At 42.0% G+C, this 16,746-nt stretch overlaps 1 protein-coding gene across 2 annotated transcripts in view; it reads right to left on the bottom strand.

The window, feature by feature from the left end:
- Window positions 1-16,746, bottom strand: part of Elovl7 (ELOVL family member 7, elongation of long chain fatty acids (yeast)) — a 72,784-nt gene that overhangs the window by 16,682 nt on the left and 39,356 nt on the right. Inside the window, exons 2-3 of one of the 2 annotated variants that reach the window (XM_006517778.3) lie at window positions 13,630-13,761; window positions 3,094-3,238 (exon numbers count right to left, since the gene is read on the bottom strand). Coding sequence is in view for 1 of the 2 variants with exons in the window: in NM_029001.5 (NP_083277.3) it covers window positions 3,048-3,238; window positions 13,630-13,693 (255 nt within the window). In the remaining variant the exon portion in view is untranslated. Of the gene's footprint in view, window positions 1-3,047; window positions 3,239-13,629; window positions 13,762-16,746 lie in introns of both variants that reach the window. The other variant, NM_029001.5, reaches the window with a different exon arrangement.

Raw genomic sequence — 16,746 nt, 5'->3', positions numbered from 1 at the left:
TTGGGAGGATTCCTTTAAAATAGTGAAGGACAAAACCCGGGGTACATTCTGCTTAGATACCAAATATTGCCTATATCTACTACCTATGGGTGTTCATGCACTTTCAGTGCCTGACCCTTGAGTCTGGATTTTCTGAACATTTCAACTTTTCCCAATTAGTCGATTAAAGTGTTACACAAACAAAAACCTGCCAACAGGGTAACCATGGGCACTGGCAAGTACCCAGGAAGGGGCAGTGCTTGGCTCTGATGCCCTCTCCGCCTTTAACATAAAAACAGACCATACACAGGTCTGATACCAGCTGTATTTTGAATTCACAAGACAACTAAGGGAAGACAATGCTTTTGTTACTAACTGAAGTATAATCTGGCAGACTGTCATTCCAACACACCCACCAAGTGACCTTCTACGGGTGTTAAAAATAAAAGCCTATTGTTGGTAAGTCTGAACACTAATTCAAAGACCCTAGTGACATTCTTTTAGTTTGATGGTGGGAAGATCTTTTAAAACAGTAGCTACAAATGAAAGCCAAGTACTTGATTTTAATTGATACACATGATTGGGCTGATCCGGGGTAGGGACAATAACAGTCTCTTCTTTGCCAAGTGTCATTTATTCCTCAGCAACTGGTCAACAGCTGGCTTGGAACATCTCACTCACTATGAGGTTTATGTAACTTTTGGCTTCTGAAGCAAACATTATATTTATAGTTTCATCACTAGTTAGCTAAAGAGATAACTTTCCAATATAAAAATACACAGTTAACAGCTTTATTGAGGCTTTTGTATGTTGATTTTTTTGAGACTTGGTTTTGCTATGTAACCCAGGCTAGCCTCAAACTCAGGACTCTATTGTCTCAGCCTCCTAAGGGATTTGAGAACAGGTCTCCCGGCATCAGAGATCAGCCAAAATGGTATTTTAATATGCATAGAGAAGGAAGAAGTGGGAAAGAACAAGAGGTTGTTTTTAAAATGCACCCCATCCCTGTTCTCAACTCTACTCTGTAATATAACATCACCTCTGGAACACTGGGACTCGGGACAGTATAGGACATGCATTTCCTGCTTTAAGAAACACCTTAAAAATCAAGTCATCAGATCTTTTCAAAGCAACGAAAGGAATTTGACAGAAACAGTGAATTCTGTTTCTCAAAATTCTCAAGTCAGTGAACGATGCCATTTTCTGCTCTGCTCAGACTCAGTTCAACTGATAGAAATGACACTCTAGCCAAGGGGTTCTTAACCTGTGGGTCACAACCCCTTTGGGGGTTGAACGGCCCTTTCGTGGTGGTCAAAGATCAGATATCCTGCATATCGGATATGTTACATTAAGATTCACAGCAGCAGCAAAACTACAGTTAGGAAGTAGCAAGGAAACAATGTTATGGTTGGAGTCACCACTACAGGAAGAACTGTATTAAAGGGTCGCAGCATTAGGAGGGCTGAGAACCATCGCTCTAACAGCAGGAACTATTTACTTAACGTCGATGACTGATTGGCCACCTTACCCTGACACAAAAAAGGCTAAAAGAGAGAAATTGTGTGTGTTGGTCCTGTGTGGGTCTCACCCACTCCATCTTCATTAGGGTCTGACTTGTGCCACGTTGCTAGCAAACTCAATCACAAGAAGACAGATGAATCCTTCACGATGACATGATTCCTTGCTCCTCTATTTGGCCAAACATATATATTTATATATATTACTCTGAAACCCTGACAAAATTTTGCTCCACATCATAAACTGTGCCTGTGTCTATAATGCCCTAGTTATTTAGTCTCCGTTTGAACAGAGTGGACTTAGCATCATCCTAATATAGAGTTTAAGAACATACCAATAATCTATGGAGGTTATGACAGTTATTATCTTTAAGCTCGTAAAGAAAACGTTTGTGGTTCATGTTCAGCAGGCAGTATATCCTGAAACCATAACTCAGGTATTAGTGAAGACAGGAACTCTCTGATTCAGTTTAAAAAAAAAAAAAAAAACCCTCTTCTATGTTGTAATTCACAAAGCAGGAACCAAAACTAACTGGTTACTACTGGATTCTTTTCAAGCCTGAGAAATATAATTTGGGGTCATCACAAACAATGACAACTGTCAGAGACAGAATTGAGAAAACTAGAATACAACAGGATCCAGGGAAAACTGGCTCCATCCTGTCATTACAGCATAAGAGAACTGAGGCCTAGGATATAGAGTTACAGGTAAGATGAAGGAGCCTAGGTTCCTGCTTCGAAGCATGTCTTCACCTCTCTCACATGCATATCCTCTCTCTCTGCAAACGCGCGAGGAACCTGTCCATGGTCTAGAAAGGACAAAGAGCAGTTATCTGTGGGTTAGCGCTAGAAACAAAGAAGTGACCAGCAGCAGAGGGAAGCTAGAGTTATGCAATCTGTAGCAGGAAGGAGGTGGGTGTCACAGAGGCCAGCAAGGCCACCAGGACTCCTCACAAACCCCCAGTATGAGCAAGCACAACAAAGAACCCTAGAGACTCAGGTATGTGAGGCAGCGGAGACATGTGATGAGCAGAGGGGCAGAAAGTCAATGGACAATATCTGCTGCGTTCTGGAAGGTTCCTGTTTATCTTATAACAAGGGTCAGGGCTTTACCACTTATGACTTGGAATAAGTTGTGCCCTTTTTGGCCTCAAAGCCTGTAAAAACTAAACAGCCAAGTGAGCTCCCAGCCCTGGAGCTGCGTGCATTCCAGGATCAGGTCTCTGCTTACCAGCTGTCACTCTGTGTTCATTAATTCTTTTCTCTGTGTGTGAGTTGCCTCAAAACCAGCGTTTCTCATGTGCAAATCTCTGAACTAAATGTTGTTTTCTTTTCCCTCACTCTCCATGATGGAAACTGTCCAGAGGGCCTCAGGTTTATTTCATCTAGACATAACAATTTTGGTGTTTTTGTTGTAGTAAACACCTGCTTAGTTTCTTAATTCCTCGATTCTCAGGACAGGGGTACTCGACGGTCATAACAAGAACATACAAACATATAACAGAAGACTAAGGCAAACTTTTCCCATTTAGGAATACTGAAGACACTTGCCTCATAACACATATACACAGAAAACAGTACTATGAAAAAATTGTACGTTATCATCGCTTTCTTGAGTTCAAAGGGCTTCCGGTTCTCCATGAGCTTTGGTCCCAGAGACGTAACAAAATAGACATAGAGGCCCAGGATGATGGTTTGTGGCAGAGGCGAGGACATGAGGAGATAGTCTTCAACTCTCGGATCTAAGAGAAAGATAACAGGTAAGTACACAACCACTTAGCCCAGGAAGCAACCTTTATTTATCTCGGTGCTGACAGCACACCATTGCAAAAATCACCAGCATCTTTAAGAGGGGTGACAGGAGAAACCCCTAAGAGCAGTGAGGCTCCCCTGAGCTAAAAACAATGGGGCAGTCGTCCCCTTTATGTCTCAAAGGGTAAGAGGTATTAGTCAGCAGAACTGGAAGGGGAGCCTCTGGAGAAGCCACTCAGGAGGAGTTGTGTCACAGACTGAAGACTGCACCCTCCCTGTTAAGCCCAATGTGGTACTGCACACAAAGATCCCAGCACTTGGGAAATGGGGATGGGTGAACCAGAAATTCAAGTCAACTACAGCCGAGCATCAGCCAGTCTCAAAAACAATAAAAGGAAACAAATAAAACCCATGTGTTGAAATTCTAGCACCCAATGTGATGGATGCAAGAGCTTTGAAATCCTAGCACCCAATGTGATGGATGCAAGAGTGTCTTAGTCAGGGTTTCTATTCCTGCACAAACATCATGACCAAGATGCAAGTTGGGGAGGAAAGGGTTTATTCGGCTTACACTTCCATGCTGCTGTTTATCACCAAGGAAGTCAGGACTGGAACTCAAACAGGTCATGAAGCAGGAGCTGATACAGAGGCCATGGAGGGATGTTCTTTACTGGCTTGCTTCCCCTGGCTTGCTCAGCCTGCTCTCTTATAGAACCCAAGACTACCAGCCCAGAGATGGTCCCACCCACAAGGGGCCTTTCCCCCTTGATCACTAATTGAGAAAATGCCTTAGAGTTGGATCTCATGGAGGCATTTCCTCAACTGAAGCTCCTTTCTCTGTGATAACCCCAGCTGTGTCAAGTTGACACAAAACTAGCCAGTACAAAGAGCTTTGAAATCCTAGCACCCAATGTGATGGATGCAAGAGCTTTTCAAGAATAGAGTTAATATCATACAAAGGAACCCAGGAAGCTCTTTTTTTTTTCTGTCACATAATGACACAGAGCAAGATAACAGCAACCCAGGGGAGCCCCACAGGAGCCCCACCAGAGCACCCTGGCCTCAGATACATAACTTCTCCAAGTTCTAAGCAGCGGATATAAGCAGATCGGGAGGAGAGGGTGGCTAGTGGTGGGGCCCACCATCTGTGGCCGCTATCAATGGTCAGAAATTTCCATCTTACCTGGCAGAACAGCACTTGGGAAGGGAAGGCAAGGGACCAGGAGTTCAAGGCCATGGGATAAATGAGACACCCCCCCCCCCATCTCAAAAATATTTTTTTCCATCCAGACATTCTTTTATATTTAAAAGTGGTATATATCTGCTACTTACTCATTTTCCTCCTTTCCTAAGACAACTGGCATATTTCCTCAGATACTGTATCATAGAACCACAAAACTGAAAGGGACCATGTCAATATCTAACTCTCTAGAGTGTTTCTAAAGTGTGAGCCAGCAAATATGATGTTTTGAGCCAAATAAAATAGGTAATGCCCTTGCAGCCACAGAAACGTAAGTTCGTCCAGTTCTTGCTGCCTCCGGGCTAACAGGATTGTGGCATTTAAAAATTGCAATTTAAAACAAACTGTGATTCATTCTATAATTTCAAGCACTTGGGGTGTAATTTGACCAAGTGACCTCATGATCCCAGAGTGGAACGGAGGAAAACAGCTATAGGCAGCTTGCAGGAGCATCTGACTCAGCTGTACACAGAGCATCCCCTTCATGAGGGGTGAAAGATCTGGAGCAAGCCAGTTACCAGCAAACCTTCTCACCCCAAACTTCTTCACGAGAACGCCACGACTATCCACTCAGCTTCTCTTTTAATCCTGGACAAGTTACATTAACAGTTGACGCCAAGGGCTTTATTTAGTAAAACTGACTTATTCTGTCTCAAGTGGGCCTTACTTAAAAATTGCAAACAGGTGCCACCGTCTCAAATAGGCAAAACAAGCTACGGAGTAAAACAGTCAGCTCAAAAACCGATGCCCGATGTTAAGGATCTGAGTTTGTTCTTATGTCTATAAAGGACACCTCTCTACGCAACTACAACTCTACACAACTATTCAAGTGAGTACAGACTCCACCAAAGCGATGAGAGGATGCTGGAATAGAGGGTAAAATAGGATGCTTGCTACAAGGTCTCTAGTACTCTGTGTTAGCATGGATTGATACGATGAGAACACTGGTATGTAGCACTCTCCAAGACAATTTGCTTATGGAATCCTGGAGGGATGTGTGTATGTGTGTGTGTGTGTGTGATATGTGTGTGTGTGTGTGTGTGTATGTGTGTGTGTGTGTGTGTGTAGCATTCTACTCTCTATATATATAATAATATTGTACAACTTTTAGAAGTGATGCTCTGTAGAACAGCTTAGAAATACAGCTGTTTTCTAGAGCACATCTATACATTAAACCTTTAGTACTTTGACAACAGTAGCCCATTAATAGGGGCAGACTGTTTTGAAATGCATTAAGGAAGAAAACAAAATAGATGGTCAAACATGGATAATAAAACACAAGCAGAAGTTAAAAAAAATTCAGAAGCTGTTACCTGTAAGACTATGACATCATTTATACTGGCAACAGAGTGTCATAGACAGACAGATAGCGAAGGCTTTAGACAGTCTTACACTTCAGTGCCTAGAAACATTCACGCAGACAATGTCACACATAGCTGGATGTATGGATCTGGGATTAGGAGTGAGATCCAAGCTAGAGATGGAGGTTTGGGGGTCACCATCACATATATGATGACTATTAAAGCCATGGAGTGGGTTTATAAGAAATAAATACATGTACAGTAAGTGCTAAGGTCCGAGTGCCAAGGACCTCACAGGCTCAGGAGAGATGGATGAGAAAACTGTGAGGGAGGCTAAGGAGGAATGCACAGTGAAACGGGAATAAAACCACAAAAGTAAGATGTCTTGAAGCCAAGGAAGAGACATTCAAGAGGGCCCCAGCATGAGATGGGGCAGAGAGAGAAACACATGTGCTCAGAAGAGCACAGTGCCTTTAACAGAGAGAAGACAGAAATGTTTTCAGCAAGAACGATTTTAGTAAAAGTCCTGCACAAAAGAGATCATCAACACAAGTTTCCTGGCCAACACTGAAAATGCAAAACTCTTAAGGCTAGAGGGATGTCTCAGGAATTAAGAGCGCTGGCAGCTCTTCTGGAGGATCAGTGTTTAATTCCCAGCTCCCACAAAGCAGGTCACAACCATCTATAACCATCTCCAACTCCTCAGGACATGACATACATGCACATAAAAGTAAAATAAAGAAATCTTTTTTAAAATGCAAAGTTCTAAAATTTGAAAGGATTTTCTCTTACTTTCTCTTACTCTATTCTCAAAACTTGTCACTTTTTTAAACCTAGAAGGGTCCTTAAATTGGCCCCCCAGGTATATGTTAACTACGGTCTCTTCTGTTTCAGTGGCTTCTTCCCTAACCTTGTAACAGTGGTGAGTTTCCTAAGACAGGATTTCTGGTCACCCTTGGTTATCACTTTGTGGATCTTACATCACAAGGGCAGTCTCAGGAAAGCAAGCTTGTCACAGCACTGGAAATCCGGGCACAGAGTAAGAACTGATCATCCCTAAATGAATTCCTTCCCCTGCTGGTCAATATAAACTGTAATGCTTGAATGTCAATAAAGCCAATGTCTAGCTTTTTATTGTTTTATTAATATGTCTAGGCTTTATTCCTCATAAAACAAAAACTAATGAAATCAGCAGCAAAGGAAGAGCCCAGAGGGCTGCAATCATCTCTGACTGAGCATGGAGTCTTCCGGTTTCTTCTTCATAGGTAATTGCAAATACTTCTGCTGTTAGTCACCCCAAACACAGCTTTTGCACTAAGATGCTTTGAGTGTCAGTAAAGGCACCTCTCCATCGCGGCTATCTTTTGTTGTATTCTTTCACTGACTTGGCAGGGGAAGAAAAAAATTGAATGACGTCACCCTTCTGTCCCTCCCCTGTTAGCAACAGAAAGAAAACAAGCCAAGAAAAGCATGCCAGGCTAGCTCAGGAAGACCAAGAAAATCATTTCCAAATAAATCGTTTCTTCCTGCGATTTAACTTTTCAGCACACGCTTTTTCTTAAAATCCTGTGTATACACGACCTTCAAGTCCTACAAATACAAAGTCACAATGGGAAAAACCTTGTTTCACTCTATGTTATCTTCAAAAACAAAAAGATAACAAAATAACAAGAAGAACAAGAAAATATAACATACGTTTGTGTGTCCAAAGAAAGGAACACACATTTGTGTGTGCCTATAAGGAGGTCAGAGGTCAACCTTGGGGTTATTCGTCAAGAGTGGTCCACTTGTTTGTTTGTTTGTTTGTTTGTTTGTTTGTTCTGTGACTTGGCTAGGCTGGCTGGCCAGTAGACAGGTGGGATCACTCCCTTGTCTCTGCTTTGCTAAGCTGGGAGTCTAGGCATGGGCCACCCTTCTAGGCTTTTCACATGGGCACTGGGTACTGAACCCAGGTCTTCACAGCACACGATTTACTCACTGAGCCGTCTCCTCACCTCCTTTTTTAGTACCAGGCTCTAAACATTCTACTACAGCAATATTGTAGAGCCAGCCAGTCAGCATGGTGAGCCTGTCTCTCCTCTGGCCTTTTATGCAGAATCGGGTCATTGACTTAACCATACTCTACTTGGTTTTCTCATCTATGAATTGGGCATAAAACACATATTTCATAGAGGACCGGGTGAGGAGTTTGCAAAGATCTTAAACTCTCAATAAACTTGCTCTTGTCATTACAGTAGATCTCCAATCTGTAATCATAGCAGAATCACCTCTGTAGTGTTTAAAAGCCCAATAATAAAAACAGTGACCTTGATCCAACTGAATCAAAGTCCTAAGGGTTGGGTACCAGGAATATAAGCTTTTAAAAATTAGCCATTAAAAAAAAAATGGTAAAGGCCAGGTGTGGTGGCGCACCCCTTTAATCCTAGCAGTTTGGGAGGCAGAGGCAGGTGAATTTCTGAGTTCGAGGCCAGCCTGGTCTACAGAGTGAGTTCCAGAACAGCCAGGGCTACACAGTGAAACCCTGTCTCAAAAAAACAAAACAAAACAAAACAAAACAAAACAAAACCAAGGCAAAGAAGTTAATTTATCAAAAAGAAGAGACACAAGAGAAAATGTTAAGTATTGCTAATTATCAAGAGAACATAAATCAATACCAGAATTTTCAATCAATCTCCTCTCACTTGTAGGACTGCATCATCAAACAAACTAAAGATAATGAGGGATGCTGAGGATGAGTGATGCTGAGGATATGGAAGGATGGGGGCATTTCTGCACTCAGGATAAGGCTATAAATTAGTCCAGCCACTAAGGAAAACCACACGGAGACCCCATTAAAAACCTAAAAGAACTATCATAAGTCCAGAAATCTCATTTCAGAAATCCTACGCAGGCTCCCTGAGTAGTAGCCACAATAGCCAAGGTGTGGAATCTGTTCCGTGGTTCATCATCAGAGGAATAAAGAAAGCAGGGTAACAGAAGTGGGGGATCATCTGGTCTCCAAAAAGGAAACCATGCTCTCTGCAACCTCTTGATCAGCAGGATGGCAACATTGTTACAGTAATTGAGATAAGCCAGACTCAGAAAGCAACAGATAGTCTCATATGTGAAAAATAAGGGTTAAGCATTTGGCCAGACAACAGGGAGAGAGCTATGTTAGCCAATGGCTACAAAAATTAACTTATGCAGGTTAATTTCTTGAGCTCTATTATAGGGACATGACATAACAATAGTACTTTGTACAGTCATATAATAATTATTATAATAAATATATATTATATGTCTAACAACAACAATAATAGTATTCTATGTAGTTGAAATTCCTAACCATAGTTTTCTAATGTTTTTAGCAAGTGTGTATGTTAGTTCATCTAGTCATTCCACAATATATACAACTATTACAGTATCACTTTGCACCACATAAACAGACACAACTATAATTTGTAAGCAGGCGATCTTTTTAAAAGCTATTCAGGTGTCCATGATGAGCTGTCCAAATTGGGAAACCAGGATTCTGGTGCATGGTCAAGTTCCCTTGGGCCGCTTGCAAGGCTGCAGTGTTCCTCGGAAGGCTCTGTGACAACCTTTCCTTGCCTCTCAATCCAAACTGCCCTTTGTCTTCCGTACAGTTGCCAAGTTCACTTTCTAAAAGTAGGGATGTGCTTAGATTATTCTCTTGTTAAGTGAGCTCTCCCTCACTGATCAAATAAAATCCAAAGCCTTAGCAGGATGGTCAGGGCTCTGGCTACTGTCTGTCTCCTGTCGCTTTCAGAGGCCGTCTACCTTCCTGAAAAGGGTATCATTGGTCCACTTCCTCGTGAAGCGTGGGCCAGTTGACACGCCTGTGGGTCAGTTGGGGATAACTTGACATGGAGAGAGTAGAGAGGGCACCATCTCATTTAAGGTGAACTCTGACTCAGTTTAGGGATTCAGTCAGCAGTAAGTGTCCCCTGTTTTTTCCCAGGAACAAAAGGCTAAGGAGACAGGGACAGTCCTGTGTACCATGTACTTGGCCTCAGAGCTGATTTGAGTGTCGTCAGAAGAGCCAGGAAGGGAACAGAATACAGGAAAGCAGGTTGTGTGGTTGGTTCCACCCCAGAGGCCACCAAAGTGCTGATTTACCACGAGCTAAAAAATTCTTTCCCGAGAGCTCGCCAGAGAGAAATGGGGTTCTAGGAAAGTACAATGCTGGGTATATAGATTATTAAAATAGGAGCTCTTCCATCAACTACTTATAAGACAATGTTCCTAAGCATCACACACTACAGCAAGTCTATGCACTTTACAAGTCTAAGAACCAACAGAATGAAGAAGCTGAAAGGGAAGGGAAACTCAGTCTCTGTGTACTTTCTTGTCTACCAAGACTTCATAGAAACAGTAGCAAGCTTACACTATCTGAAAGTGAGCACTGCCATTCAAACATGCAAAAGACTGCTTTTGTTTTGTTTTGGTTTGGTTTAATTTAATTTAATTTTATTTTTTTTACTTATTCATGTCACATCCTGCTCACTGCCCCTCTCCCTGTCAGTCCCTCCCACAATCCTTCCTCCATTCCCCTTCCCCTTCTCTTCTGAGAGGGTGCCCCCTCCCCCCATATCCCCAACCCTACCACTTCAAGTCTCTCCAAGGTCAGGTGCTTCCTCTCCCACTGAGGCCAGAAAAAGGCAGCCCCACTGGAAGAACATATCCCACATACAGGCAACAGCTTTGGGGACAGTCCCTATTCTAGATGTTCGGGACCCAAACGAAGACCAAGCTGCAGATAAGGTACAGGTGTGCAGGGAGGCCTAGGTCCAGCCTGTGTGTGTTCTTTGGTTGGTGGTTCAGACTCTGAGAGCCCCAGAGGTCCAGGTTAGTGACTCTGTTGGTCTCCCTGTGGAGTTCCTATCCTCTTTGGGGCCTGCAGTCCTTCCTCTTCTTCTTCTATAAGCGTCAAGGACTTTTGAATGATAAGAACCTTTGCAAAGCACTGTTACAGTGTGATCTTAAAATCTAGCATCCCATAATCAAAGAATTGTAATAAACTCTCTTCTAGCTTATATATTAAGCCGTCTAAAGGTTTCATGGTCGTGGAATTTTCCACATGACATAACCATGCGTAGCCACCCCATCTCCAGGTATCACAAAACTAGCAACAGTAAGTTTTCCTAAGGCCCCACAGGATTAGGGCCAAAGCCAAGAATACACTTGAAATACTTGGCTCTTGATCATGCATTCAGCTCTTCCCCGGGTGCACAAAACAAAACTAATGCCTCCCTGAGATCAATACGACACTAAATAAATACAAGGGAGCACTCTCTTGATGTACCTGGCAGCGGTTTTACAAAGCTGTAAATCTTAATACAGATCCTTTTAACTCTGCTAGATCTTGACAAGGAAAAAAAAAAAAAAAGAGGAAGGAAAAAAAAAAAAAGCAAAACTCCTGTGATATGTTACTTTAAAAAGTATCTAACATAAATTGTAACAGTCTCTGGGTCTATTTGTGACGGACCACTTCCCAGGTAACATTCTTTCACACACCTTAGAGGACAGGTGCTAGTCTCACTTTCGTTTTCCTCACAAAGAAAGGGAGTTTGTTCAAGGTCACCCAGTTAGTCTGGGATAGTAACAGGCTGGATGCCGCTCTTCTCTTCCCACATCCCATGACCTCTGTCTTCCAAGACGTCAAATAAGTATTGGATTCTGAAGTGTAACATGTTTGCCTCCTCTGCACTTCTCTCCAATCTCTTCTTGCCTCTTCTATTTGCATAGTGTCTCTTGGGTCTTCTCAGACCTTATTTCTAATCACCCGAGAGCCTTTACTTTGCCACACCTTTTCCCGATCAAATATTACTTAGTTTTTGGATGGAAGTAGTTTTGTTGTTGTTGTTGTTATTTGTTGGGGGGGGGGGGCGGGGCTTGTACAAAAAAGCAAAGAGTTGATGTATAGATAAAGGTAGAGACAGTATTCTCACATAGCTTGCATTACAATATTTTGTATTTCTAGGTCCATATGACTAGTCTGATTCTACTTGGCTCTTGAGTTAAGGATTGCCCACGTCCTTGCATTGAGGAGAGTGAATATTAAGGTTTGGATTACAAAGGGTCTGTGTTTCAAATAACTCTGTTCTAAAAAAATCTGTTCCCAGGTCTGCTGAGATTGTTTGTTGGGTAACGGTGCTACTGTGCAAGCCTAGTGATCTATGAACCCCTAGAAACCACATAAAAGTGGATGGAGAGAATCAAGCCCACAAAGTTGTCTTCTGACTTCCACACATACACTATGGCACAAATAGTCACACAATAATTATCTTAAATTTTACCTTAATAATTGGGTTCCAAATTCAAATACTGAGAACCAACTGAGCAATATTCACCTTTCCATTGAAATACAACTGGAAGATTAATATTTACATTAATTATGGAAAATGTAACAATCACTATACATCGTCAGAGAAAGATAACTTCTAAAGAAACTGGTATATTTTCTGAGCCAAGTAAGTTGAAACTTTCAGGGAAAAGATAAGAAAATAGGGAAATAGCTACTTTATTTGCCCTAGCAGAAGGCTTACTGGTCCTTGGCATTTCTGAAGAACAAAATGATTGGAAAGACTTCAGAGGCAGAACATTGTCCTTTTGCAGTCTGGGGAGGCAGATGCTGCCCATGAGACAGTGTCTTCGCTGACTGGGATGTAGCCTCATGTGGGATAGGTGTGATTTAATGAACCCGTGGTTTCTGGCCCATGAGTGAGTCACTTCAGAGTGGTTTTAGTGGAGTTGATGTGGATCTTAATAATTACAAAATAATGAAATGCCAGAATGCTACACATAACTAACTAGAAAACATCAGTTCTCGGATTGCTTTTTTCCCCCTTTTTCTTCTTCTTTATCACCATTTTCTTCAACTTTATTGACCTTGGGAAAGTCACATATCTGGGTTTTAGTTTCTTCAGCTTTAAAATGAGACATTAGGTTGGATGGTATCTCAGATCTACCTAAGTTCTAAGGCATTCTGAATCCTTTTCTATTTTAAAAACTTTTCTTCCTTTGTTTTATTTTTAAGACTTAAATAGTTTCTAAAACAATGCCACATTGTCTGGGATTTGAAAACTCACTGACAGACAGGTAAGGAAAATTTACTCATGAGACTGGGTGTAGCCCTGTTGTACAACACATACTTAGCAGATACAGGTGCAAGACCCTGACCTCCACCACCCACAACAGACCTGCTGCCACCAAACCATATTTTACCACCTACAAGTGACCCAACCTTCCACAGAAGAAACACATAACATGCTTCATGTATGGTTTCCATATGTATATTTTAAACTCAGGTGACACTGCATGTTTTGAAACATTTTTATTACTCCCTGCTCTGTTTGCATCACCTATGGGGACAGGGGAAGGGATGGGGTAGACAGGTGGAGGGCTGGGATGGGGCAGGGGTGGGGTGGAGCAGGGACAGGGACAGGTCTTTCATTCTAGAATAAGCATGGGCAGAACTTTTGCTGGCAGTGGCAGTGATTTCCTTCTAGAGAATTAGAGTACCAAGCCTCCAAAACCATTTTTAAGGATTGCTAGGGTGAGATGTGACATCGCATATCATCTAATTCCCTCCTGTGGGTATCAGAGTGTTTTCATTATTATAAACATCACCATAAGCATATATATATATGTATATATATATATATACATATATATATATATATACATATATATATATATATATATATATATATAATGAAACCCTGGCCACTGCCTATTGGTTAACTAGTAATAAAGGAATATGAAGTTGTCAAGGCTCTTATTTTGTTCCAGATAGATCCCATTAATGTGGGAATTTGATATAAAAGAAGATACTTACCAGCATCTTTGATCCAATTATCATAAAAACGCACAGTCCTCGATGTAAGATCACTGAACGCCATTTTCCGCAAGATTCACCGGCCCTTTTAATGGGTTCTTCGGTAAAACAGTGCAGAAACGAGCTTAAGATCTATAAATGCAAATAAAAATAAGCTTTTAGTGATACAATATTTAAAATGCTAAAAATTTAATAGGAACTGGCAGGGCAACACACTCTTGCTGAAGGGAAAATCCATTAGTGGGCCACAGCAAATGCTGACACAGTCACAACCACTTGAGATTTTCCATTTTTCTGGAGAGGCTGATAACTTCACTGAAGAAGGGTGGCATTTTGTGCGTGAGGCAAAGGGAGAGAATGGCTCTAGGAACTCTTACAGGAACGTCTCTCCTTTATGGAGAAGATGCAGGTCAGAAACAGGCTGGATCACCATGGCAAGGTTGAAAGAAAAGTCCAGAAGGTGAAGATACCCAGACTTTCAGAGACTCAGGCCTTGAAGCCATCTTTATGCCCAATAAAGACTTCTTTGTGTGAGCTTTGGAAAATATTTATTCTGTTATTTTTAATTATAGGTAGTATGTGTATGAGTATGTGTGTGCAATATATGTATGAGTGCCAGTGGAAGCCAGTGGTGTTGAGTCTCTTGCAGCTAGGGTTACAGGCAATGTATGAGTTCCAGTGGAAGCCAGTGGTGTTGAATCTCTTGCAGCTAGAATTACAGGCAATGTATGAGGGCCTGTGGAAGCCAGTGCTGTGGAATCCCGTGCAGCTAGAGTTACAGGCAGTTGCGAGCTACTTGACAGGGCGCTGGCGAACAAACTAAGGCTTCTGAAAAAGGAATATACTCTCAACCACTGAGCCATTCTCTGATCTCCTAAATTTTTAAATTTTAGTGGTCTCACTCACAGTGTTTTTTTGAATTATTAAAATGCCATCTACTAGTTTAAACAACTAATGGAGTGAGGCAGAAAGAGGGGAGGAAAACCAATAAAAACCAAACCCTGTCGATTCAGACGGGTAGACAAGAAGCATGGTAAAGAGAAATCTCCTAAATAAGATGGCCAGTGAAGACAACCAGCCCTGCTACATGTGATAAGACACTATGCATCCTTAGTAACTCAGGCAGTAACACACTGACAGAGACAAATCACAGAAATATGTCAAGTACATCTGAGAATTTAAAAATGTATATTGATAATTCTGAGAGGTATGCTCTCCCACACTTTAGAATCTCTGGAATCGAGGTACAACCTACAAATGGGAGATGTGTCATAAGTTAATGGTATATCGAATCAAAATCATCTGGAGGGAAGACTGGAAATGTTCTAGAGGCAGATGATCATACCACAGTGTCAGTGTGCTCCATGCTACTGAATTTGATAACTTTGCATTATGTATATTTTGTTATACACACATAACAAATCCTCTAAGTTTACCATAGGAAATTTGACTTTTTCCTGGCAGTATAAAACAAAGTAATTTCGTTTGTATAATTACAGAAATAAAATAAAGCATGCAGCATGTGATACAGGTGACATCTCAAACCAGTGGACACTAAATTACTAATAGCCACTCAACAAATGATGATGCGGCTGGATAGGCATCAGGAAACAAAAAAACGATCACAACTGAAAGCTCCCTGAATCTGTCATTAGACAAACTCGAACTCCAAATGGATAGAAACTTAAGACGACAGCAACTGAGATTGCAAAACCTCGATGCAGGAAAGGCCCTTCTACGACTCAAAGTTCAGACGCTAAAGAGAAGACTAGCAAGTTAGCCATGGAAAAGGAAGAAAGGAAGAAGGTTCTGAGAGTAGAGAGGGCTGGAGAAGTTCTGCTGAGAAAGGATCAAAGAGCGAGCAGTCAACACTAGGCAGTGGGTGGGGAAAAGTCTTCCTTCCTCTCAGGTGAGGGACTGCAGCAGTCCCTCGGAGTTTTGGTTCCGGAGTTTTGGTTCCGTGAAATCAGATGGAATCTCTGCCCCACCCCCAACCCTCTGCCCTGCCATCTTGGTGAAGGAAAAGCCTCTAGAAGGGTGCCAGGCTGGATCACCATGATGTTTTCCGCCCAGATGTTAATCTGTGTGTTTGGGTTTGTTCTACTGTTGGCTGGAGGTAGCTTTCTCCCTCACGTACACCCTCTGCTGAAGCAGAAGCAAACTCTAAAAGAGATCAGTCCATGGGAGAGAAAAGATCTGGGGGCTTCAGCGTGTTCCCTCCCAAAGATCTGGGAGAATCAGAAACTTAGAATGTGAGGAAGGACTACTCCTAGCATACTTAAAGCAGAATTTCTCCAACTTGACAGTGCTGACATTTTGGGTCAAATATTTCCTAGTCATGGGGACCTACCCTGAGCGTTATGGGTGATTTGAGACAACCTGGCTTCTACCTACTAGATTCCAGGAACCCTGCTTTGTGGTTGAGACAACCAACCTCTACAGCAATTATCAAATGTTTCCCTGGTGGACAAAAAACGTCCAAGGTTTACGGTAACTATCTAGATCACCATCTATCATGCCTTCACCGGACTACAGCAGCTTGCCTCAGGGTGAGCACTGGGCGGTCATGTGCTTGCTTAGTGTGAAGTTGTTCAAAATACTATGTGAGTTTTCCCTTACAGATTAGCTTCAATGTTTTTCCGTTGTAAGTTACCATGGAGATACTGGGGATTGAACCTGGGAACTCTGTCAGAGCAGCCAGCACTCTTAATCACTGAGTCATCTCTCCAGCCTGGCACAGTGCAAATACAAGGTCCCTCCCCCACTACCTTGGTCCTGCATATACTTCTTGTAACTTGCTGAGATTTCAGGAGAGATGCTCACTGTGGTAGGTATCTATCACGCTCAACCAATACAAACTAAGCTACAGGAAAAAACTATGTTCTATCAGACAGAATGGACTCTAAGTAAAAGTTGTTATGACACATAAAGGGGTCAAGAAGATAAAGGGTCAAGTTTATCATGAAGGTATAAGAAGGGCTGAATGGGGCAAAATCTTTATTTGCTACACATGAGGTCCTGGGTTCTATGTCCAGTATCACATGAAAGGGAGGAAGGGAGGGAGAGAAAGCAAGAGACACACAAATATCACCCCAGCGCTAAATACACAAAGCAAAC

The sequence above is a fragment of the Mus musculus genome, chromosome 13, assembly GCF_000001635.26.
Source record: "Mus musculus strain C57BL/6J chromosome 13, GRCm38.p6 C57BL/6J".
Taxonomy (NCBI): Eukaryota; Metazoa; Chordata; class Mammalia; order Rodentia; family Muridae; genus Mus; species Mus musculus.
This window is presented reverse-complemented; position numbering and strand designations above follow the sequence as displayed.